General features: G+C 39.0%; 1 protein-coding gene across 6 annotated transcripts in view; it reads right to left on the reverse strand.

Annotated features, from left to right (window-relative positions):
- USP54 (ubiquitin specific peptidase 54) overlaps positions 1–27,189 on the reverse strand; it is a 92,552-nt gene that overhangs the window by 34,194 nt on the left and 31,169 nt on the right. For all 6 annotated transcript variants that reach the window (XM_063405840.1, XM_063405842.1, XM_063405844.1 and 3 more), the window contains exons 2-3: positions 11,952–12,805; positions 9,199–9,291 (exon numbers count right to left, since the gene is read on the reverse strand). In XM_063405840.1, the coding sequence (XP_063261910.1) occupies positions 9,199–9,291; positions 11,952–12,098 (240 nt within the window). In that variant the 5' untranslated portion in view covers positions 12,099–12,805. The remainder of the gene's footprint in view (positions 1–9,198; positions 9,292–11,951; positions 12,806–27,189) is intronic.

Below are 27,189 nucleotides of genomic sequence, written 5' to 3' on the forward strand. Positions count from 1 at the left end.
TTTTCGTAACTGTAACTCACACATCACCTGGGTAACAACCATTTGCAACCATGAGTAGTTCTAAAAGACACATTATTGTCTGAAGTGGGGGTTATATGCATGGAATTTCTGTACATATTCCCCAACTGATTAAATGCCCACATTTACTCTGTGTGTGAAATATCCAAAACATCATCTGAACAGTTTTAACTTTCACTGTGCCCTTCCTACAAAAACAGGAACATAATTGTGTATGCAAGATTCTCAGTCTAAGTAAAGAACTTCTAGTCCTTATTTTCATACGAGACAACTCTGTCCATCACCACCACTGTGCTCTACTTTCCACCTCATTTCATATGACAAGCAAACATCTTCATCAGTGTCAATCAAAATTCTGCTTGTCCTTTCCCATAAAACTTTCCAAACAATTTCTCCAAAGACTGTGGAAAAGCTCAATTCATACTGCAAGAGAAGAAAAAAGGGATCACCTTTAATTTTGCACCAGTCTGCTTTTCTGCTTTCTAAACTTAGTAAAATGAGGAGAAATCAAACTGGTTTGCCTGTTTGATTTTCTTTCAAATCTATACTCATCTGCAGTGATTCACAATTCATGTAGCACCTCCTCCTTTAATTACAGAAACCTTCTCCCCAACATACTTAGGATCTACACTAACTGGAAATCATCTAAATCTTTCTCTCCTTTAACTATTTTTACTTTTGTCTTATCAGGAAATGAGAAGGTAAGCTGGGAGATTTGCCAAATGGTACAATCTTGTCTGTTTTGAGGAAGCTGGGGAAAGTGCAGAGCACAGCTGTCACTGCACAGGCAGCTCCACGGCCCTGCCACTTCTGCCCAGGAATGGTACAATATCTAGTGTTGACATAGTCTAAAATAGATGTGATATGCCTCTCTCTCTTTACTGCAACTTTTATTTTGGTGGTCCTTAAGGTGCTCATTCATGGATAACAGCCCATTGTGCCGAAACCCACAAATCTTCTACTATTGCCTTTACTAGAGTACCACAGAATCATGAGAAAAGGGTAACGAAGAGAAAGCCATGAGGAACACCATAGTCCATGAAATACGGAAAATACCCCTCCTCAGCTATCTTTCTTATATACAGACATCAACCAGAAAGAATGGCAATGTCTCTGCACTTAAACTTGATTGCCATTTCTGTCACTCTGATAACTGAGCAAGTTTCATGTTTCATTAGTGAATTTTTCCCATCTCAGTGACCCTCAAAAAAAAAAAAAGGCAGTGAAGCATAACTTCATCCTGCTTCACATTTTACAATAAATAATTTAGGAGCACTTCAAAATATTCACAACTGTGCTTCAGAAATGTGTTTATTCTGTTTATTCAATCTCATTTCATAGATCTGAGCCACTTGTCAAGCAACTGGTCCACAACCTCACTGCTGTGAACCGACGGGCAGGACCTGGTTTGTTTCAATGAGAGCCCTGAAAGGGCTTTGCACTCCTGAGGGGTGAGAAACAATGCAGGCTCCAAATTAGGTAGAAGGAGAAGCACACAAGGAAACTGAAACTCTTCTTTCAAACTTCCATCTTTAAAGAAACAGTATACTTACCACAGAACAAAAAATAAATAAGCAATCTCAATTCTGCAAAGAATGCAAAAATCAGGATGTAACAGATCCCAATATTACATGGAAGAATGCTTCCTCAAATTTGTAATGACATGGCACACAGTGGCATATAGTCTTATTTAGATTAAAAGAGAGAAAAAAAAATCTTAAAACCAGTGAGTAATTGTGCATTTTAATCTAATAAAGATCAAATCTTATTATATCATTGCGCAGTGCAGTTTAGAGCACATTGGAAGCCAGTGCTTGTAGGAAGTCTCCAAAGCATCTCAAATGGAGTCAAAAGTACTTTGAACACAGGGGACTGCTGGTTTTTCTTAGGTTTCAGTCAGTAGGGTTGGGGTTTTGGGGAGGAGTTGGGGTTGTGGGGATTGATTCCCCTTTCTTTTTCAAGACAGGTTCTTTGCTCCCCTTCAGAACAAGTCTTTCTTGTCTCTCAACATTAGATGGACAGGTGTGGCATTTCCTGCAATTTCATCACTTTACATTATCTAAGTCAGATCTCCCTCCTTAATTTAAGGTCTTGCCTGTGAGCGATACTGTTCATTGCTCAGACACTGATTCTGTACACAGGTATGAAAGCCAGCTTGGTGCAGACCAGGAAAATACTCCTAATTCTGCCCCATGAGTTCTCACAGCACCTTCCAAGGGTTTGTGGAACATGACAACTTCACATATGAAACATAAAAACTTCATTCTCCTCCAAAAACTTGTTCAGCTTCTTCTGAAACTGAGGATGGTGGAAATCCCATCAGTGTACTCACTGCACTGATGATCTCTTTCAATGGCTACACTCCAACACAAATGAGTGTATCCCTAACAGTGCCAACAATATGAATGGACACTGCTAAAAGCCCCATGAAAATGCTAAGTTTCTTCTATTTTACCTGTTTGCAATAACTAAAATCAAGGATGCAGAACAAAAACAGATTTAGCTCAACATAAAGTCTAAGAATTACTAATACTGCACTAATAACAGTACTTGATTTCTACACTGAGAGCACATTCTTGGTATGTTGGTCAGTCTATAAGCTAAGACAGAACCGTGTGAGCAAGGGGTTTTTCAGACAGGAAGTCTGTGTTCTGGTTATACTGCATACCTATGAGGAGTATATATGGAAAAGAAGCCCATATCCCTTCACATCTCCTTCCCTACAGCTCTTCAAAAGTCTGGAAAGGGTAGCAGAGAATAAAATCAGGAAGTGCATGTGTTCTTTAAGATCATTACATTCACAGAGTCCATCAGCTGCACATAGTCCTCACCAGCTTGCTCTCAGATGGGTCCAAACCTGGAACTTCCTTAAACATCTCAAACAATCAATTGTAGGCCTCACTTAATCTTTTGCTCCTCAGAAGGGGTTTTCGTTGTTTTTTAACTGAAGGCTTCATAACCTTTCTGTAACTACACAGCTGGGCCTCTGACACACATCAGAACAAAACCTTGCAGAGTCAGTGGGTTTCCAAAATGATGTCTTCCACTTTGGGAAGTGTGGGTGTGGGGATCACTATGAACTTTCTATATGTATATTGATCAAAGATCAAATAAAGGGAAACAACCTAAGTTTTGACACAAAGTACATTTATCAAGCAACTCTTCAAGAAACCTTGAAGATATTTCAGAACACGAAAATTCACATGCATGATCATAAACCAAGTTTTTTTCACCTGGTTTAAATAAAGAATATCAAGTATTCTTTTAGGCAATTCACAGGATTGACATGCATTCTTGGGAGTTCTTTTAAAGATTTGAAAGTTGCAGCAACTGTGAACCCCTCCCCCCAAAATGCACAAGATCTGCTCCGAATTATCTTTAATCATGTTTGGAATCAACTTCTTCCCCAGGAAAGAAGTATTCCATTTATTTGGGATAAACTGACATCTGCAGTGTGTAACTAATCATCCCGATGAAACAAATCAAACTTGATATACAGTCACATGTGACTTTTTAATCAAGCATGCAAAAGTAGGCTGACATAAGAATAAATTGATGGCTGAAGACAATAGGGAACAGCTACTGAATCGGAACAGTGTTCATGCACTGTAAGTTTGAGTTGTGTCCTTGGCAGCTTTCTGAGAACTATTCCCTCCCAGAATTACACAGAAGTTTCTTCTGTATAGGAGTATCACTGCAACTCTAGGGGTATGGTGTTTCAAAGAACAAAACATCTCCCCCTCAAATGCCACTAATCAATTGTTTCTGGGGTTTGGGGATAGAACTTCTGTTTGCATAATTTTTTAAGCTTTCTCTCCATTTCAATAGCATGCCCTTCTTACTCTGTTCAATTCAGTGGACCTTTTTTCCTGCTCATAGTACCTAATCTCTCATTCAGAACATCCACTCTCCCAGTGAACTCTCGTACTCAGTGCGAGAAACCTGTTTCAAATGGCTGCTAAAAATCACTTTTCTCCTATCTAAACACATCAGCCTCCATCCACAGTATTTCCACTAGCTCACATTTCTTCCCCACATTTCCTCATTTTATATTCGCCTTCAAGGCTGCAACAAATTCGAGGTCTATTTGGTTTTGTGTCTTTTGATCTCTTTTCAAACCTCTAAGTCTGATAACAATCAACCTGTATTTCCATTTATTCCTTTCTTTTTTTGTCTCTTCCATTTGTACTCACACTGTACCCTGAATATTAAGATCAGGTCCCCGATCTGAAAATACAGACTGTCAAGTCAGGCATTCCTGGCTATTATCAAAATCAATTGAAAATAATACTTTCCAAAAAGTGTTATTTTGGAAGGCACCAGGGAAAGAAATTCAAATCACAGAATGTGCACATCTACTAGGTAACAACTCTTTCACTGCTTGATGAAGATCAAAACAGCCAATTGTTATTTGGAAGCCTCAATTACCAGTTTATTAACTCAGGAAACTGTAGTTGCTGCTAGTTTATTTGGCAGGCAGTTAACTGCAAGTGCCAACTGAAGAAAAAAGTTCAAACAATAAAAGTAATTATTTTATGTATTTTGACTACTGTTTTACCCTGAAATACTACTGTCATTTGAAAAAAAAAACATAGAACAAGAGAATAAAATCTGTGCAACCAACCTGTTATGGTCTCAACCACAGGATGAACATTTCAAAATAAATCACTCAATTTCAAGCAAGTGGCTTTTCAGAACCAACTATAGTCATTCCACTTTTTTAAAGCACTGTAAAACCCTACTGTTCTCCATTTTCATCTTAAATAACAACATCATTTCTACACAGAAAATTCACATTCTTCCTGCTTTTGTTGCACATGACAAAACAACAGAAAAGACCAGCCCTGTTAGAATTTATCAATCAATAGAACATTCTTCTTTGTGACCTACAAAAAACACTCTGTCCTGTATCCTGGCACTATGGAGCTCCCAGTACAATCCCTGGAAGGAGAACAAACTCTCTGTGGCATGCTCAGTACAGTGGACGGATTTCCCCCTTCCTACTCTCTCCCAGCTGTGATAAACACCAAAGCAAAGTCATACTGAAAAAAAAATGAAAAGAAACCAAATCATAGTAGACTTCAGCATAAATAATAAATCAAAAAGCTGTTCCAGTGGTATGGCAGGCAAACCACACAGTGGTAAGGACAGCTTGTGTATTGAAAAGAATATTTTAATAATGCCCCATCTTAATGAGCAGTGTTTGGGATTCCAGCAAAAAGTCTGCAGCTATCCCTTTTTATAGCTGTTGATGCAAGGTTCCTTCCAAATAACCAAGAAATACATATCTGGAATGATTTCAAGGTTCGTTTTCCAGCTACATAAACACAGTCAGGTAGCATATCAAGTTTTAAAATTATTTCATGAATTTGTTAAATGGAAGTCTTCAATGTGGTACAAAAATAAAATGTGATTTGATCAAGTATGACATCACTATCTTGTGATCCCGTATTTGAAATTACCAGTAATATTTAGAGAGCTAACTGAGCATTTACAGTAAATACTGTGTATGACATCCAAATCCCTAGAAATAGTTGGAACAAGCCAAGAAAGTGTGGAAAAAATACAACTTCTTCAGTGTTATTCTATGGCTAAATTTAGGTTAGAGAGTACTATCTTCCTCTAGAGTCAAAAGGAAGAGGATGTCACTTCATAGCAACATTTCAGAATGGGAGAAGAGCATGAAGCCTCTCTGTAGAAGACAGCTGGTGTCAGGTATGCTGTGAAGGGACCCTGAAGTGAAGCAGGGGAACATGACACAGGCTCCTCCCCACAAGTACTGTCCCCTTCCCAGGCCAGGCTGGAACCTGAGCATGCCAGCATGCTCTGAAAAAGAGTCAACATGTCCTGCCTCCACCTTGCTTGGTCTGGACAAGTACTTTGGGCAGATCCACCTGACAGCATGCAAGGCTAATTACCTCTCCCCAGACCCTAATAGGAGATTTCGCATGGTATAGAGCTCCAAATTCTGGTGTTCCCACTGGATGCAGCCACTTCTTCTCCCTCATCTTAGCAAAGCCTAAGGCAAGATTCAAGAAAAAGAGGATGTCAAAGACCTGGAGGAGGCTAATCCAGCATTACTCTGGCAGGACAACAGTTAAAGGCTTCCAGAGCAGAAAGGGGAGCTGGGGCAGGGGAAGAGATGAGCACAGAAAGGAGCAGATGACCCTGCTGCCCTGGGACACAAAGCATGCTCTTGGTGATGCTTGCAGTATTAGGTGCACATTAAGCACATAATCTCACTTGTCTTATGGAAGTTTACACGTAACATGTAACAGAGAGACAGACTTTTATAGGAGGAAAAAATAAAGCAATTTGAAAACACTGAGGGCAGCAGAGAACGAGTAAATACCTTGAACAGTCTTTTGCCCTCTTCTACTGCCTGTTTAAGGAGTATATGAAGATGAATGTGACCATCTCCACGGTTTGGGGCTGTTCCTTGGGAATACTCCTAACTTTTCAGCTGCATTCAAGCAAGACAGCTTATGTTTCCAGAGCCCAGAGATTTTCTGGAGGTTGAGGGACGTTTGCATCCCAAATTTCACTTAGAGTTAAGTGACAGCCCTTAGAACTCACCTTTATAATAGTATTTGACTCGATAACAACACAAAAAGGGGGAAGGGAAAATTTTCAAATACTTACGTACACACATCAACATTTTACACAAGATAATAAAAGTGAAAGCTTGGCACAATATCATCCAGAGAAAGAGTTTCTGGAACAAATTTTGGTAGGACACACAGTAATCTCCCACGGAGAACAGACTGTAGATAGACTAAATGCTAACTTTTTGATTTGGATCCAGTTGGAATTTATTAACTTTTTCAAGTTTTGGTTACTGCCCATATTCATAAATACTTGTCTAGGTAATTCTTTAATTGCTTACGTGTTCTTTAGAGTTTTTATGAGCTCTAGGAATTCTGCAGACAACCAGACACAAGTTTCCCAAAATGTGCAAAAGTAGTAGATGATTTGGTGCAACATTATTGCTTTAGTGGAAATTAAGGGTTGTAACAACTCCCAGCTAGAAACTATTGCTAAGAATTTCAGGTAGGAAAAAAACCAAACAAAACCAAAAATACACACACACAAAATTTTTGCAGATATCTGAGAGTGAAAAGAGAGAGCAGCATTTTTTTCAAAAGCTGCTTAATTTAAAAAATAAACATATGGTTGCAGGCATAGAATTTGTGAATTCTGCCACACCACTATCATAAACATTTCCAAGTTTATGATAGCACACTACACACTTCAAGACATCAAAAACAAGGATTTTACCAACAAAACGAAACACTCTATGACCCAATGACTGCTTTTAATACATGTATTCCAGAGATCCTGTCAACTTCCAGTTTTCCTGTAGTGCTTTCCCTCTCACACCGGTACTGCTAATGCACATGCATCTCTGTCTACTGTTCATCTTTCAAGACCAGTACCACAAAGGTGCATCCTCTCCTTTTTACTGCAATATCTTTTCACATCCCTTTCCCTCTTTTTCAGTACTCTATACAGGAAGGCTTTTAACTATTATCTTCATATTAAAACCTGGACCCTGGTGCAGGGTTGAGAGTCTACTGTCATTCATGGCAGAACCTGTCTGATCTCCTGGTATTTCCTTCATCATGCTTTTAGGTTAAACCCCAGAAAGGCAAAAGCTTACATTCATAGTAAATTCCTAAATCCTTTTCTTTCTGACCTCATCTTGGCTAACAAAGAATACCAACAATCAGTTGACATTACTCAAGGGCGTGATCCAAAAAATACATTTAAATTATCCCACTGAACTTAATGAACTCAAACCAGATCATGACTAAGTCTTGTCAGTCCCCTTTAAGGAAGGGGATATATGTAATACTCCATCTCTTCTGTGTCTGAAGAGCTGTATCTAACTTTGAATGCACTACCTTGCTCCTAACCCACTGTTACATCCTCTTCTGATGGTACTGCTGTAAATATCATCCTGTCTCATCATTTCAACAGATACATCTTGAGACAAATTTCCCTTCAAAAAAAGTTAAATTCTCTTACTTCATGCCTTAATAGTCTCCCACTTGCTCATCATTTGCCAGGGAAAACTTCTCAACAACATCCCAAAAGCTCTCTAGAGAATTCCTTTCAAGCCTGTCTCTATCACAGCACCTGTGATGTCACTTAACAGCAGCAAGACAGCTGTTATACCCTAAATATTGCCTGGAAACATCAGATGATCTTAATTTAAACCTGAACTCTCTATTTTGCCATTTTTATATGCTGTCTGTCATTTTCATTACTGTACGTAGAATTCACGACACATATTCTCCCACAATTAGTTTATATATTTAGTTCGATTTTACAACACATTTGTGATCAAAGAAGATGTCTAAGTCTCAATTTCAGAAAGGAAAATCACTGCTCAGGAAGATTAAAGCTGGTATTTTCATCATGTTTGCATCAGGCCCATTTCTCCCAGAAGAACCCACGGATTTGAGCTAGCAAAATTTAGAAAGGAGGCCACAAAAAAAACCCCAGAAGTGCAACAAATTAATTGATAGAGACAAACAGAGACACAGAATCGCACAATTTACTCAAGTACATAGCAGCACTCAAAATCAGAGCTAGCATCTAGATCTTACTGTCCAGGCAGCCTCTGTGACAGTCAGTTATTGCATCTGCAGCTACAAACAGAATTGATGTTTTTTAAAACAGAGACTACAAAGAGCAGAGCCATTTAATGCAGACATCAATATTTACAGTAGAAAATAGCCTTTTAGCCTTACATAATCAAGAGCTTTGAAAAGAAAGGCTTAGCTAAATGGCCTTCCCCATCCTGACATTTAAAATAGTTCTGAAGGGAAAGGTAAATGTTGATGAGCATACTGACTGCTTACGGTATTACATTTGTACACCAAATGATAAACTGGAAAAAATAAAGCAGACGTGTTTTAGTGCCTGAACTCATGGAGACTCACAATGACCTGCACACCATTAAGAAGAGTCCTTGTAAGTGAAACTTTACCAACAGTATTTTCACAATTTTTTCATTTGAACACATTTTAGAAACTGGATCTTGGACCACTAGCTATCACATTTACCTTCTCACAAATTTCAGATGCAGGTTTGATTGTAAATATTAATTAAATATCATAAATACTTCTGTTCAAATTTTTAAAGAATGGTTTTCAATGCATTCCTAACTTTTACCTTAAGAGCACAGAAGATGCAAGAATCACCCATACATTTGTGCGTTGTGATCTGCCGGAAACTGCGTCGAAAAATGTCCAGGTGCCAAAGAACCTGAAACAGAAAAGGGGACACAGCCAATTCTATGAATATATAAAATAAAATATTGGATAAGCTTCTGATTAAACTGCATATGTTGAATAATCCAAGAAGTATACCAATGTCAACAGTGATCACCTTTAAAAGGGATGCCTTTTATCGAACTGCAAGTTGATGTTTTCAACTTTCTTCTTTAGCTGTAACCTTCACATGCTAATTTACCTTACCCTATGACCTTCCTCTGAACTTCTTGCCATGTGTTTTTAGATTAGAAAACTTGCTTCTTCATCCCTGTGGCAGTGCTGCCTTAAACAGCACCTGCTCTGACTGCTCCACTGTGCTGGCACCAGGGCCAGCCCCTGGGCAACTGCACATGAGGCTGAGCAGAGCTGCCATGGACACCCCACAGATTGCTGGGGATGAAACTCTTCCCTTCGTCCAATCCTCCACAGCTGCCTTGTTCTGAGCAGAAAGCCCAGATGCTGGAAAGATGGAGCACCAACAGCATCTACATTAACGAGTTCGTGCAAGTGAAAACGGTAGAATGCTAAAATCCGTTATGCCCAATATTATCATTACTAAGTGTCCCACAGGCCATGATTACTAACCCATACCTGCTAGGGCAGTTATACCTTTCTCTCAGGACAGGCATGGAGCTAATAACAGGTGTGTGACTAGGTAGGGTCACAGCACAGAAAAGCAAATAGGCTTTTACATGTTCTGCTAGCAAGAGTGAGAGCTGACATTTGCTCTACCAGCAGCATGGGTTTTTTATTCTTCAGTTTTACCACTAAACCTGTACACTCTCAGGACATTATTCAAATTTTTAACTGTAAAATTGCAACAATACCCATCTCTGAGGTGTTCTCCAGTGAGCCCTTTATGTATAAATGTGGTCAGCACTGGATATTTCAGCTCAAACTAACAGCAGCTGGACTCTCCTGCAAACCTCAGTCACCAGCCTTTCAGGAGTCTGCACTGCAAGAAGCCCTGACCTAAATCACGTCCCACCAGGTTCCGGACACAGCAGCAAGGTCCAGGCCGACATGTGACTGGCTAAATGCTTCATTAGCACAGAGGAACCAAACTTCTTACTTCTGATGAATTTGCCTACAGCAACTGGCTAGAAAAAGTTTAGCATCCGGCAAAATTTGTGCTGGTTTCAATAAGTGTTTTAAATTGGAACAATTTGTTATTTAAACCACAGTAATATGTAATATTCAGTAAACTCATTTTAAAATATAATCTGCAATTTCCCAAAACTTCATAATTGCAATGGCTATGTTTATACTCAAACTATCCCTGTACTTAAGGGCTTGGGAGGCAACATAAGCCTTTGAAACATCTGATTACACACAAACATTCCTGAAGAACTACTGCAGACTTTACAAAAGGACAGAAAAATTATGTTCAGGAATGAGTCCAATTTTTTAATGTAATTGCCTCCGGAGTTTAGCTTGAATGTTTATAGAAACTCATAAGAGTAGGGAGCAACAAACATTCAAGAGCATTTTAGACTAAGTGTTAAAAAATTAGGATAATACGCAGAAACGATATATTTTATGAAAAGATTACCATCTTGCCTTTTTTCCTTAATTCAGCTTTGATTGTAAGTATTTTCAGTATCCTATCTCTCTTCAGCTTTAGAAGAAAAGGGTTTCTGTAGCACATTAAAGACCAGGTCATATGCCTTCATCTTCATGTATGGCATGCAGCTGGTATTAGGATCTACTCAGTCCAGACCCAGGTTGACTAACTCAATATTTGGAAGCAGCCAGTCATTACCCCTTCCAGCTTAATAAAGGTAATTGATACAGAACATCACTGGAAACTGCTCTTTGCCCTGTAATTTCTAACATATTAAGCCTGTTGAGGGTCATAGGCACACATATTTGTATTATTTGCACAGGGGCTATATGGAAGCATGAAGTTAGTTGAGAACCTGATTGTGCCCATGGAAAAAATAACAAAGAGAAGTCAAATCCACAGTGATACAGTCTGTGCTGCACAGACAAGTCATATGAAGGGATGCAAAGTGATGTGGAGGGGTTTTAAGCCCTGCTGCCAAGTGGACTGAATCTCAGCCATCAGGCATTCAAAGCATCTAAATGGTGACAACACCTCTACAGCAGCCATACCACTCCACTGAACTTGGCACCAGAAAAGGCTTTTCTTCTAAATCAAAAGGTAAACACTCAGTCATTTAAACTAAGCTACAAAGCAGCAGCCAGAAAGAAAACTGAACTACATAAAATGGATCTTGTACAGTTATTATCAAACCTCAACTGGTTCAACAAAAAAGTTATATTTACTTTTAAGGAGTATGCATTCTGCAAGCTATTCAATAACATATTATTTTTAAATAAATTTTCTATGTATATTTTTAGTTTTGGATGATATTCTACAAGCTTACACAAACAAGACATTCCAGTACAATGTATGTTCAAGTACAGTATATGATAACTGTGTAAATGCTGCTGAATTCACCATGAAAAACCTGAAAATTAAAAAGCTGTTCAATAATTCAATCTGCTTTTCCATATGTAGCTTTATTCTATCTAGGCCCACCAACAATTATGTACTCAAGTTCAGCTATATCTGTTGCACAGTGCCTAGGAAAATACTGCAACAGACAGAGGGCAAAACCAGAAACACTCTTCATGCTGTGCTCTTACCTGTAGTGCACTATTCAGGAAGCAGCTGTTCTGTCCTGGTTCATTGCTGAGACCTTTACTGGGTGCTATTGAGGTGGTATTTCGTGGAGTAAACATGCCCTGTACGTTCCCTCGGCCCACAGAAAAGTAATTTCTTTTCCAAGACATCTTCCTGCTTCAGATGTAGAAAATGCAGTTTAGGCTGGCAGAATATTTGACTTGATCAGGTGCTTCCTTTCAAAAAATTTGAAACTGAAATTTGAAATAACAGCCAGACTTCCTTAAACTACAGCTTACCCTACAGTATTTATCCTTCTGCCAGGACTCAAGGAGTTTGCTTCTTTTAAATCCAGACTGGGATGCTATTCTTCATTTGCTGCTTATTCATGCAACAACCTCCTTTAAAAGCAGCCACACAGAACATTTGCAAAGGAAAGGAATCCACAGTTGTGCAAGTTCATGTTATGCTGCTTCTCCCTTTTCCAAAAAGGCAGGAACTTCAGAGAACAAATGGCAAATCAAGGAGGTCCCAGACTCAAGACGAGAAAAACAACAACTTCCTCCCACACCCCCAAAAACACGGCTTCTGTAATCCTTCTATAATCCTCCTGAAGAAGATGGGAAAAATCCAATTAGTAAGGGAGCAAAGAAACCAAAACACAACCTCGGCAGCTCCCTTTCAGTTACATGTATCTTGGGTGATGAAAGAGACATTCTCCTCACAGGGGAAAAAAATAACTCCAGAACTTGAGAGCGAAGAACTTTAAAGACACAAGAAGTCTCCGACACAGTTCTTCTAATTCTGCATGCAATCTTCAGAAACGTCTTCTGCCGATCCTCCTTTTGCAATCGGAATGCCCAGCCGTGCCAGAAAGCTTGAGAGAGAAAAATAATCAAAGGTTTGCGTCATTTAATTACTCTCTTGGTTTTGTGGTGTTCTGCCAAGACCAGTGTTGCCTCACCTCCCACAATACACTGAGTCTTCAGAGACAAAGCAAAAAATCTAAACGTTCCTCCACCCAAAAAATAAAATAACATGGAAAAGAACAGAGGATTTCTGAGAAAAGCCTGTAAGAACAAGGAGGCTTAGAGTGTGTTGGAAAGGTTAAGAAGTAAACTAGATTTAAAAAATAAACCACAATGTTCAAGTGAACCTCATGACAGTAGCCAAACATATCCTTTACAATCTTGTAGTGGTTTTTTTTTTAACATATCTTATTCATTCAAACAGTTACACGAGGGTTTGTGGTTCTATGAATACATGCTAGCACATTCTCCACCCTAGAACTGGGATTTTGCACTGAACATGGAAGGCACAAGGCTCATCCCTGACTCAGTAACCCGCTGCACTCTCCAGAAAAAAAAGCAGTCTCCAAATTTCCTTGATCAGAAACTATGTGTACCTCTAAAATGTTACTTAATATAGGTACATGGGATATGATATCTTATAAAAGGCATAGAAGCTTCTGAAGAAGCCGGAACAATTATTCAACAGAAAGTGCTCTTCCCTCATCTAGAACAAATTGAAAAAAAAAGATTTTAAGCAATTCCTAGAAATGGGAACTACAAGATTCATGGCAACACTTTTTTCTCTCAAGTGTAGTCCACCTATATTTACAGAGATTTGCATAGTATTTTCCATGGACATTCCCAATGACATCTAGAATTATACAACTTTTGACACACATAATAACAATTGAAATTACCTATTATGGCTGGTATGAGCAAGAGAACTCTAATCCAAATGTATTTAACTATTACTTGAAGCATGAAGTCATTACAAAATGGACACATATAGGGTTTGTACATCAGCAAAAATTAACTGAGGGTATAATCCCTTACAAAGATATACTGGGAGTCTCAAGGCATGTTCCTCACCTTCCACACAATTATAAATTCTTCATCTCCTGTCAAAACACAAAGAACTTCCTAAATAGCTGGAAATGTGTTATATTCCCTTCTAGCAATACTTCATTTGTACTTCTATTAAAGTCATTCTACAAATATTAATGTAAATCTCAGCATTGCTGTAAGGCAGGCAAATATCTACTCCCAGATGAGTAGTCCTCCTGGTTGCCAGTGTGCCCTGCAAAATTTCAGATGTGCTTGCAAGCCTGCAGACAGACCATTACCGTGCCTGTCATGCAACATTCCTGAGTGCTGAACTTAGACAGGAGTCATTTCAAAGCAATTTCAGCCTCAGCCCCCTTTCTTTGCTCAAGCCCTTAATGAACCATGAGCCAACCGTACTGTGGGAGCTATTTAGGGATCAGTTTAGGGATCTCTGTAAAGCAACATCACATGCAATAGGTGCAGTGTGTGCTAAGCCTGTGTCACAGACGTAGCAGAGTGCAGCGTGTAACCAACTGAGACAGGCAGGCTCTGTGCTGCCTCACAAAAACCACTGAGCCAAACACTCAGTATTCTTTCCACAGCACCTACAAACAAAGAAAAATACAATCCAAAACATTCCCAAGATGCACAGCTGAGAGCTACACCTATTCAGTGGACTTCAAGTTCAAAACAAGACTCTCCTCTCAAAATGGGCTCTAAAATTAACTTTTGAACACCTTTTGAGCAAAGCTATATCAGACATAGCAATGTGAGTAAATTTTTTTTAGTTTACTTTTATTGTCTTGGAACAAAATTGAAGACTAGAGGCTTTGCAGTCCACCTGCCATTGCAGCAAGACTACTCCAAGCTGGCCCTCACAGTAACAGTGCAAGTTTAGTACCTGCACTGCTTCTGCACAGGCTTAGCAGAACTGAGTGCTCACCACCATGACTGCTCACAGAAGCACATTCAGTTTACTCATTTGCCTTTGCAAAGCTAAGAACAAGCAAAAAACACTAGAGCTGGTAACCACCCCGTTAGGACAAAACCAGATCTCCAGATCACAGCTTTGCATTGTGCCAACCTCTAAAAAAATTGCAATGAAATATAACTCAAATAAACATTATAAAAATGTTTTAATAAAGAGTAAATAAAACATTAAAAATAGATAAAGAACAAATAATAAAAAGAGCAAACTCAACATTCTAGATCTTCTTGCTGCTTTGTAGCAACTTCATTTGGGAAGGCAGGAGGGCTCCCAGCCACAGACAGGCTTGGGGCATCACCAGAAACACAACCCCAGAGCAAGGCTGCCCATGGCTCAGCACGTACTTCTGGCCTGGAGAAACCAGAGTCTGTCCTCTGACAGCAGAGCACAACTCTACAAGATGTACCACAGAAGATTTGAAGACTCTGTTTATCCCCAAATTCCCTTGTTAAACCAATCACACAGAAACATAATATCTCAAATTGCATCCTTTATTCTCTGGCAAGGTGCCACTGTCATTGTTCCTTTTGGGGGGTGAGGAGGAGGGCTGTGTGGAGTGCAACACCCCTCTCACCGCAGTCTCATGTAGCCAAACATTTTAGGCTTCTGCTTGAACAAGCATAATGTTCCCCCAATCCAAGCATATGCCTGAATCAGAACAACCCTGTTTAGTAACAAAGATGCTTCCATGTAGCACTAGGTATGGCTGAAACCATCAATTAAGTATTTATCAAACTATTAAATAAAAGAAGAGGTCTAGAATTTAGTGTTTATTACTTACATTTCTGAGAAACCTTTCCAAACACAGAACAAAGTAAATGCTTCAATGTGTGAATGTGTCTCATTTTAGAGAAGAGACTCCTTTCCCCCAGTATCCTAACACCTATTCTGATGGTAGCAAGTAGATTAATGGTGTTGAGGGCAAATCATGCCTTCAAAGGCTGCAAACCTAAAGAGGTGAGAAACAGCTTTGAAATGAAGATCTTTTTGATAACAAGGAAGACTTCTCCAAAACAATGGATTTTGTTGAAAATTTTCATCCAGATGGCTCCTGAGTTTCATTCTTTCAGTGAAGAGGGACAAGAATAATCCCATGGCTGTTCTCAGCTAGATGTAAAGTTTGTAAAAATGAGGCTTGAGAACACACTTTCTCGATGTACCTGCCATGATGAAAGCATTTGCGAATTTCTGCATGGATTAGATTATATTTAATTGCAGACATATCAATATTACAGTCTTCATTTAGTTTAGACATCCCAAAAGATAGTCAGCTTTGCAAGTCAATTTAAATTCAATCTTGAAGGTAATGAAAGAAAATAGAGGGGTGGAAAAACTTCCCAATACCAAATAATAATGAGGCTGGCTAAAGAAAAGAGTGAAGAGGGCAGTGACCTGACAGAAGCAAAAGAAGGTGATTTCCTCCTCTTGAGGATGTCTCTTCTTTTTGAGATTCTTAGCTAGCCAGAAATACGAGACAGATTTATTTGCTCACCTAGACAATAAAGTGCAACTACAAAAAAGTAGATTTACATTCATCTTCATTGCCAAGAATTTTTTCACAGTACAAATGGGACAACAGAGGGGAAAAAATTTCTGCTTTATGCATGCATTTCTCAGTCTTGATGGCTCTGCTGAGAGAAAGGGCCAGGGAGGAGTCTGTAATGCTTCTGCTGTCAAGCCTGCACCCATTTGTCAGTCTTCCTCTTAAAGGAACAACCTGATTACCTGGCTCTGTGCTACTTGTGCCACTGGGTGGAGCCAGGAACTGACAGCACCTCACAGTGCCACTGGTGCCCACAATAGACTCATACTGGTCTTCCTTGTTTTCCGTGTGCTATTGCACAATTGTCAGCCCCTGACGTCTTGTAAAGACAGATTCTGAGTACCAGGGACCTTAGGCTGACTTCCCAGAGCCTTTTTGGAAAATAAGAGTTTGCTAAGGTTAGGATAACATCTTTCACACATCTGAGAAATCCTTCCATTTACCGGAAGCAAATTATTTGAAAGTCTGGCTAAAAGCTGCTGATAAAGACCATCAAAATGATCTTGGAGTGAAGACTAAACACACAATTACCCAAATCTATGGATGTACTTCTTCAGAGACTACAGATACAGCAAGCCTGATCAAACACTACAGGTTTCTGCAGAAGACACAGTGAAGGCCATTTCTGAGAGATCACCTCAAGATAATGCAAACAAAACCGGAAAAGACTAGACAGAACAGCAAGCAAAACTAGCATAACAAACATTATTTCTGGTCACTACCACTGTATTTATACAGCCTACCAACCAGCAGAAGAAACTGTAGTCAAAATACTGATGGGTCAATCACCTTTTAGGAATGCATTTCCCCACTGTGGCAGTGTTGCCATTTCTAATTTTCTAATGCTTCTACAGTCACAGGAAGGAAAAAAACTGAACAATTTTATGAAGAAAGAATACGTTTTTATACCAACTTTTCAAACCAACAACCAATTAATCATGAAACATGAAAACCAACCCATTCTACATGCCTGTTAACTGCTCAGACCAACAAGAGGCATGGTGAGACCATTCACATTCTGCACAAACACTCCAAAGTGAGACTGTGTAAGCTGCTGGCGTCAAGTATAGCTTTATATTGCATGAAAATACTCCTCACAGCAAAACATTCTCCAACTTCCTCATCCAAAATGTTTGTAGGTTTTATAAAACTCTGGTGGACTGCCTCTAAAAGCAGTGTAATGAAATCTTGCAAACACTTACCTAATCTCAATCATTTGATTTTAAGCCTGACAGTCAGCCAAATCTATTTAAGGAGCATCTTTCACAGCTTAAAAAAAAAAAAAAAAAAAAAAAAAAACCACAAAAAAACCCACCAGCCAAAACCCAGCAGAGAGCCATTGGCTTTGAAATGCAGAAGACTGTCCTCCAGGGTTAGTCCTAGCAGTCTTTTCTGCAGCCCTTTCTGAAATAAGCACATCAGCTGATAAACACCTCTGTTCTGTGCCAACTGACAACCACACAGACTTCTGTTCACAATAATGGAAAAGTATGTCACTTATCCTATACAGCTATTGAGACAGTAAGGTAGCTGTGTCCAGACTTTCATAAAACAGTTAAGAGAACTCAAAATATCCAGCTGCCTCTCAAATAATGAGAAAAACTATTAAAATCCTCTGGTAAGGAGCTCCAGTACAACATGACAATTAATCAAAGGCAAATTATAATTTAAAAATACAGAAAACATCCAAACATAACTCTCAATATCTAAAGCCAGCATTACAGCCTTTTCTGATCAACAATTACTTCATCTGCAAGATGATCTAGAAGTTTCTAGAGTAAAGCTTATCTTCCTAAAGACTGCAACTGATAAAAGCACAGTATAAAATAATCCAGTAATAAAGGACTTCTGTTCAAAGACAAGCAATGAGAGTGGAGGTCAGAGCTAGAGATGCAAATGCCACATTATTTACTTTGTGAGGCTTACTGCCAAAACACATTTTGCTCCCCAGATAAAGGTTCTACTGATAAAAAGCCCATTATATTAATAGCCACTGATCTCATGCATTATGGTACTTCCAGCACATTCATTTGCTGTGGATGTTACAGGGAATGGAGGCAGACAAGCCCACTGGTCCTACTTCCAAAATCCTTTGGAAGCAGCAGCCACCTTTATGTTACACAGCCCTGTTATCTCAGCAACTTTTCTCTGACAGCTGGAGAGGCAAGGAATATATATAAAATTAAGGAAGTCTGCCCAGTCCTAAGTAAATTCAAACCCTTTGAAAACCATCCGCACTCCCTTCAGATCTACCCTTCACAGTTGTTCAACTCTATGACACTTGTACAGGATAATAAAAGCCTACATTTTAACTCACCTAGATTTCCAAAGTGCTTATCCTCAGATTTTCTATTACTTTCTATATGAAATCTAAGTACATTCTCCCAAGCCTGTATTTAAAAAACACTCTACCTTACCCCAGGCTGCTGCTGGACATTTCTCAAGGAAGAAGGGTAGAGCTTTTCATCCCACTCTACATGAACTTGTGCAGTTTGGATAAATGGGAAAACACAGCAGCTTCAAATGTTATGCAATTGCTCAAAAGCAGTTAAACATCACTACTCAATCCTGTGTAACACAGGTTGACAGACAGCTGTCAACCCTATGGTGAAACTGAAGGTTTTGGTTTGACTCAAGCAAAAACTCAGCCAGCCTCCTGCTACCAGTTATTCATTCCCTCCCAAATCTTTACCTTGACTTTCCAAAGTGGAGCTTCAAGATGAACTTAGTATTTGAGTCATTCTCCAGATACAAACATTTTGAATGTAAAATTCTATATTTTACAGCCATCAGCTATTGCCAAAAGATTCCAAGGCCCATTTTCACATGGCACCTCATTAACAAATGATCTCATCTCTCTTCCACTGGTAACACCACTGATCCAAAAAACCAAGGGATTTGTACTCTGGCTTGTGAATTCCAGTTCAATAATGACTTAAGAGCCCTGAAAGGTTTCAGAAGTAGTCAGCAGTATTCAACAACATATGGCTTAATGACTGATAACTTTCTAAATCCTAAAATCCTGCTGCCATTCTTTTCCTGACCTTGCAGATTTTCACCGCTGAACAGAAAAATTCTTCCTGTAAAAAATTCTTCAGTCTGTAACTGCTACCTTGTTATAACTGTGAGTTCTCCTGTCAATCTTCACTCTCCTTTCTTTGCTCAAAACAGAAGTCAGTAGCAATCAACTCCCAAATCATATGCTGTTCACATTACAGCACCCCAAACCCCTCTGTTTCATTAAACTCTCTATAAAATCAATGATTTCTGATATATTTGAATGTGGAAATATGCACACATCCATATAGAATAACAACTGCACAAGAAATAGCTTTTGCAGGAAAGCAGGCAAACAGAAGAAGTCAGGCTCCATTAGTACTTGTGATTTCAAGGAAACGCAGCAAAGATTAAGCAAAGGCAGCAACACATTGAGAGTAGCAACAGACTTTGCTCAAACAGATGGACAGCGTTTGGATGGAAAAATAGGTCTTTCTGTTGATAGGGTAAGAATCTCAAAGTCAAATACTGCAATGCACTGTTCTCTCCTGGTAGTGCCCAAGGGGAAAGATGACATCCAGGGCAGAAATCAGTTTCCTCAACACATGCACATATAACACAGGCTAGTGAAAACTTCCACAGAAGTGGGCAGATGATTCCCACCTCCCTTGTAATCAGCAGCTGCAGCCAGACAGTGTATCTGTTAGTACCATAAAAGCATTTATGCCCTCCCTCTTTGCTCAGGACAGTACTTGGTATTAAAATAATAGTTCTAGATTAAAGTATTAGCTCATTGTATTTTGTGTTTTATCTATACCACCATTACCACGTACCAAGACAGATTGTAACTCTCAGGTTCTTGACAGACTAATAACATACCAAGGTGCAATATTAAAGCAGTGTAGAGGAACTCACAAAAACAGAGAGTAAAGGCAGAGTGAGCAGCAGTTTATGGTGCCTTTGCTGGATCCCAGTATTAAATGCTTACATCATTTTTTTCCTGTTTTGCTAAAACTGACAGGCAGAAGGAACACTGCTGCACTGCAGAACATTATATAGATTCATACTTCACATAAAAATATAAAGCAAATGCTCCCAGCATCCACAACATGCTGATTATTCCTCTTTTTTAAGCCATCATCTGTGCTGTATAGCTATAAATAACATTTCGGCAGAATCACGAGTGCGCACACACATGCATAAGCTGAGTTTAAGATCATTACTATGTAGTTTTAGAGGAATAAGTATAACTAATAAGAACAGGGAAACTCATTTTTGCTTCATTTGGCTCTGTACAGAGAAGCATTTGCTGTGAAACCCACTGAAGACTTCAGAACTTGAGTAGGAAAAACACTTGCACACACCACAAGAAAAAGCTTACTTAATCAGAACATCCTGTATTCAACAGCAGCTAATAGCATATGGGAAAGTGGAACAAACAGGTTGGGGGACACATGCCATGACACCATACACCTCACCAACAACCTGGAACAGACGGGCAGAGGTAGTAAAACGCACAAGTAGGAGGCCAGCAGAAGAAAACCTCTGAGCGATGCATTTAGGGAAATCAGAGGAAAAGATTGTCTCTGCAAGCTGATGAGCTGGGTCCTGTGCTATTCTAAGTATGAAGCAAGTAGACACAACCACAGTCAAGCCTTTCCAACCCAAACCAGTGAATAAAGTGTTTGGAATATGCTGTCACGGCCTCCCCGTGGCTCCTGCAGCCCAAGACTGGACCCAGCCAGCTGCTCCTCTGCTGGCTGAGCCCACAGCCATGGACACACTGTGCCTCTCCCCAGCTGCACACTCCGCCCATCACAGCACCTCTCATAAAGTAAAGAGCCATTTTGCAGGTCTCTGTGAGGTTTAAAACAGGAGGATAATAATTTAATGCACAACAATCCTGAACTCACAGCTAAACATCAAGGATAGGCAAAGACATGAAATGATTGCTACAAACATAGGAAAGGAACTCTTGTGTAACAGGATGTTCAGCTACCTCCATTACTTGAAATTTTACTTTCATTGAGAAGCCCCTATAGATAAATTGCTTGAATTCTTCTGGTATAATACATCTTCTAAAAGATTGTAAAAAAAGCCTTAATGCTAAGTTTAACCCATCTCACAATGTGAAAGTTGGAGTAAATGGCTAAAATAGGCAAAAGGATACTTTCTTCATCACAAACAGCTACTCTGTCAAACACCTCAGAAACTCAAACCTTAGCAAATTCGTCTAGTATAAAAAAATGAAAGCTTCATGTGTGCAGATTGTTGCACAAACATGTTTTCTGAAATACAGATCTTTTATTTTATGTTAGAACTAATAATAAGGTGAAGCCATGAGATTGCAATTTCACAAAACTAGCCTCATTGAATTCAAAATACAAATTCAAAATTTTAAGTTATGATTCAAAAAACTGGTTCTCTAAGTCTTAACAGACACTACCGTAAGAAACTAATTACATACTGATTTAAAAAACTTATAATACCCTTCCCATGATTTTAAAATACTAAAATCTGTAAGTAATCTGCTGGGGAAGAAAAACCCAAACAAGCTTCTGTTCATTTTAGAAAATGCAGAAACAATGACACAATTTCCTTCTATCAAAACCAGGCTTATGGAGATGATGCTATTGTTTTCATTCAGAAAGGTTATTTTATCTTCACCAGAAAAGTACTGTGAAACTACCAAATGCAAAAGGGATTATTTTGTGTCCTGCTGTGTCCTGGAGAGATCCACAAAGCATGAAAGAGACTCTTGTTAAGCACAAGCAGGCTCTGTCCTAATGGGTCACAGAAGCAGAAGCTGTGCAAATGCAGTATAATACAAGCTGAACAGACCAGTTGGGTGTTGGGGTAAGAAAAAGAACAATGATGTCAACAGCTTTGATTTTTTTTTTTTCTCTGCTGGGCAATAAAATGACTCAACTGAGTAGCACCAGAAGCTCCCTACAAAAAACCCACCAAAAACCCCCAAACCCATCTAAACAAAAAACCCAAACCCCCTTAACCTCCCCCAGAAAACCAAAACACCTGCCAGCCAGAAAAAACCCAAGCTCCAGGAGGCACTCAAGAGGAGGTACACACCCTGAAAGGGGCCTTACATTATTCGTGGGTTGCTCATTGGCAGAAAAGATCATGAAGAGGTAACCTGGTCACATGAGTTCTTCTCTCAGCAACTGAAGAAACCAGTTAAAGATAAAACTAAAACATTTCTGAAGGTGCCCAAGAAAGTTTTAATACATTTAACCAACTAGTACATATGGAAAGGAAAACACCCCTAATGAAACTGGTTGCTGTTGCTATTTTAAAACAGACTGACGAGGAGTAAATTTAAGGATATATACACATGCCTTCATACACAAAAAGGATGCCTGTCCTGAAGACTGTGAAGTACCCAGCCACCAACAAGTGTTGAAGCCACTAATTTCAACACTGGAAGAGTACCTAGAGAAAACTGCAGTCTAGCTCAACATCAGAGAATAGCATTTCAGCCTGTACTGTAAAAAAAAAAAAAAAAAAAAAAAAAAAAAAAAAAAAAAAAAAAAAAAAAAAAAAAAAAAAAAAAAAAAAAAAAAAAAAAAAAAAAAAAAAAAAAAAAAAAAAAAAAAAAAAAAAAAAAAAAAAAAAAAAAAAAAAAAAAAAGATGCTTACTTTAGGGATTCAGTTTAATTCCTTTCAGCAGTAATTCAACTTTTTCAATGCTTCTGTGGGTCTGAGCTCTACAGCAAAGCAACCAGCTACTTCTGTTACTCTCCCAAATCTGATCTTGCACTGTCTGAAATCACTTGTGAAACTAAACACAACCCCTTTTAAATAGGGACTCCCAGGAGTGCTGTAATGTTAAGCATAAAGGATTAAGCAGCTTCTGGCTTAGTCCAGCACAGAACACACAAAATTTAGAAAGCACAGCTTCCCAAAGTTGTATCTTATATTCCGTGTACTTGGTTCATCTTTTTTCTTCCCCCACAGAGAAAAAATGCCCAGCCTACAATGATGTGTGTCACTCCTCAAGCAAAGTGCCTCAGGGAGCAGCACTGGAGCACAGAGAAGCTTTGGGGAAAGGTCTCAGGCAAGAGACAACAGCAGCTTTAGGGGTTCTTCCACTCCATCACACACAGTAGGGAACGGGAAAGTAACTGGGTCTCAGGATGATAACACTTATGTAAGCATTTGGTTTCTGGCTTCTAATTATGGGTGTAATTCTTTAAGAGTGTGGCTGTGCCATGTAGCACCCCTGGGGGCAGGTGTACAGTCCCATCCTGCCCTCCTGGGGAGATACCAAGGGTGATCAAAGATGAAAGCTCCAGGGATTTGTGTGGTATGGCTGGTCTTAGCACAAAATTTCTAGTAAGACATTTGGGACCACTCAGTGACTGACAGGCTGGGAAGGCAAGATATAGCTGGTAACAGGAAACTTGCACACAATCCTATTTCCCTTTCATCTTCCCCAGGTTTTTTTTTATTTTTCTCTTTTCAGAAAAGTAAGATTTCTATTACTAATCAACTAAAATACGGCTTTTTTGATGTTAAAATCCTTTCAGTCTGTTGGGAACTCACCATAGCAGAAGGGTTTGGCACATTGATCTCAAAAGCTGTGGGGGACTCCATATCCTGCCATGGCAATCCAAGATGGTCCCTAAGGCTTGCTTCTTCCTGCAGGCTCCCGTACAGGTTACACAGCCACCACTCCCTACACTGGGATCCCCTAGAGCTGGTCACAGGACACTCTTCACGTTCTAGTTGCAAAGCAGTCACATGTTGCCCACACCTTGTCTTGCCAAATCCTGTTAGTGCAAGACCAGCTTATATTGCTCCAGGCTCGCGTCTACAAGCATTGTAATATTGTACAATAGAATTTGTTTTCCCCAGAATTCCCCAGACAATATGCTGGCAACACAAGAAGCTGCTGAAGAGATGCAACTGTTGTGTTAGCAACTTGGTGCAGAAAAAAATTCACATCCAGAACACCAGCAAGGCAATAAAAGGACAAAACCAAACACCGTCCTGTTTAAAAGTAGTTTCCCCTCAGAAAAATCAGGCTTCAAGGAACAATCACCTGACATCTGGGAAAGTAACATCTGTAAAAGCTATCCTTATCAAGAAGGGTTACCACACCATGATAGTATTTTCATGTCATTACACAATGATAAAAACTCTTTTGAGAAATCATTGACAGAATTTTCCTTCAATAGTAGATGAATGCATTCAGACACACTGTTACTATAATTATTATCCATTGCTTAACCAGCATTACAACAAATCTTATACAACACTTCCTTATACACACACCTGTAAGGGAAACAGGAAAAAATAAGAATATTTTATCCAGATTTAGAGTCTATGCATCCTTCCTCTGTGATTAAGAAAATAAAATAAATCATGCACATGTGTGCAAGCACACGTGTAACTAAGTGGATGATCTGGAAAAATCCTACATTTATCATCAATCAGAACTGAACTCCCCCCATTTGAAGTTAAACTCTTCTGAGCTTGAGCCAAAAAGTACCATGTTAGAGACATTTTCTTTGCTGGACTGAAAGGAAGTTTTTCCAGCTTTTTAGCATTCTCATTTTTTCCCTGGTACCTCTAAGCTCTCCAATTCCAACAGACTCTGGTGACCTAGGTACTCAACAATTTAGGACAGCAATATCCTCTTGTGAAATCAAGTACATGAGACACTTCAGAGAAAGTCTGTATAAATATGTATGGCATTATACATCACTTTAAAAGACTATTACTATGTAATGTTGTAATCTGGTAATCTGGTCTCACATCTTACATCTGTGTCAACTTCTAAGAAGCATCAAAGGAATAATATCAGTTGGAACATGGTGGAGTTAAAAAACTGATATACTGAAAAAAATCCTCCAAATGCATTTGTTTCAGCTCTTTTAATTTTGCTTCTTGATTATGTTTATATCTGTCCAGAGAGGCAGTATGAGCATAAATTTCTCTAAAACATTGCTTTGACTATATCCAACTATTCCACCTTCCCATGGTTAATCAGTCTCCCTGCACTCCCTTATAAGTGCCCTCGAGTCTAACCTAATATTGACTGCCACATTTCTAAGTGCACTATTAAATCCTGCTCCAAAAGTTTATGGTTCCAGTCTTCAACCAGCCATTAGTTACATTATAAAGCAAGTGCTTCTGTTTTCTCTCCCTGGGAGAAGATGGAAACATACCAAAAACATCTACAAAACTATCTGGTTATCCTCCAAATCAGTCCTTTCCTGCCAAGCACGGAGAGGCTCAGCAGCAAAGCAGCAGGTGTGCCAAAACCATTGTTCATCCTGACAGCCACCACAGTCTGCTTCCTTCACTCCTCAGGCTGTTTGTCATGTTTCTCTGGCCTTAAACAGAGAACTCTTTAACCTGGAATCATCCTGTTTGGGTTTTTAAGGCACCTAAAACTCTCAAGACCACTGTCATAACCTATACACATAACTGCATTATAAATTAACAACTTGAGAAAACACAAACTTCTGTATATCCACTGCAACACTTCTCCATCAAAAAACCCCAAGAGGCTTCCGAACTGTCAGTTATAATAATAGTAATAAAAAAGCCTATGGCTTCTCTAACTCCCACGAAATACAGTGTTCTAGAAAGAGGATGTATCATCTCAGACAACCTCTGAGAGGAACCTTATTAAATAACCAAACAAAGCCAAAATCTCGGGGCCACCAGAGAAGTGTGAAGAGGACACTTCTCCCTCCACACGAGTGCTCTGGGGTAAGCAGTTCACACTTCAGCTCACAGAAGCAAATTCAGCTCACAAAATTAGCACTTTTGGAGGGATGGCAAGAGGGGAGGAGCGGGCTTGCTTTATTTCCTACTAAGTTAGTGACCTGAATCAGATTACCAAGGAGTTAGAGTTAGGGCAAGGACATTGGGACTTCAGCTTCCAGGTATGGATCAGAATAACCTGGCCTCTGAAGGCTATAATCATTGTCTTTGTAACTCTTCTCTGTTTTAGGCTGCCTGAGAAGTCATTCCTTAAAAAAAAAAAAAAAATCTGGAATGCATTAGAACAGGCAGAATGTTTATTACACTGAATGTCAACTACTGGAACTGATACACAGATTATTGCCCCCTCCTTCAGCCTCTCTGATGACAAAGTCTAGAACTGGACTTATCATTTTGTGGAATTAGAACTTCTGCTTAGTGTCACCAAATGTATCAAAATAGTATGAGGGTTTTGGGTTGTTTTTTTTTCAAATCTAGAAATTTAAACAAATGCATACTTTTTGCTAAGCTAAACCGCAAAAAGTATAAAACAGTAGTAACAGACTGCAAACAATCACAAAATTATTAATAATTTTGGAAACAAGACACTTGATATAAGGCAGGGGATCAGGAAAACAGATAAAGCAAGTGGACTTTTATATATCAGCACATTAAAATAATAGAAAAGTCTGCATATGTTTAGTTCCTCATTTCATTATCAACTTTCTTATACAGAATTCAACAAGTAGAGGGAAGGAAAAATACATCTAACCTATCAAAAAGGCAGTCTGGAGCACTTCTGACTAGGTAATTCTTACACTGTAAAGTAAGTGGGATGGGAAATGAACTCCCAACATCCCTTCCAGCTGTAACAATTGATATGGTGAGAAGAGATTCTGACTGGTTTTACCTTCATATTTATCATGGATACTATTAGAAAAAGTTATGGTATGGTAGACCAGAGGCAGCTTATGTGTTAGAAAGTACCTTTCACACAGACAGAACATTATACATAAATGGTACACATATGAAACACCATTAGCTATCAGGACTGGAACACTGAAAAACAAACTATTAATGAACTGAAGCAATACTCTTTCTTTGTATCTTAGAAACAAAAGTCAGCCACATTGAAAAGAGGAATTTTCTATCTTTCTGTACCATAT

This window comes from Prinia subflava, chromosome 9 (assembly GCF_021018805.1).
Source record: "Prinia subflava isolate CZ2003 ecotype Zambia chromosome 9, Cam_Psub_1.2, whole genome shotgun sequence".
Lineage (NCBI taxonomy): Eukaryota > Metazoa > Chordata > Aves > Passeriformes > Cisticolidae > Prinia > Prinia subflava.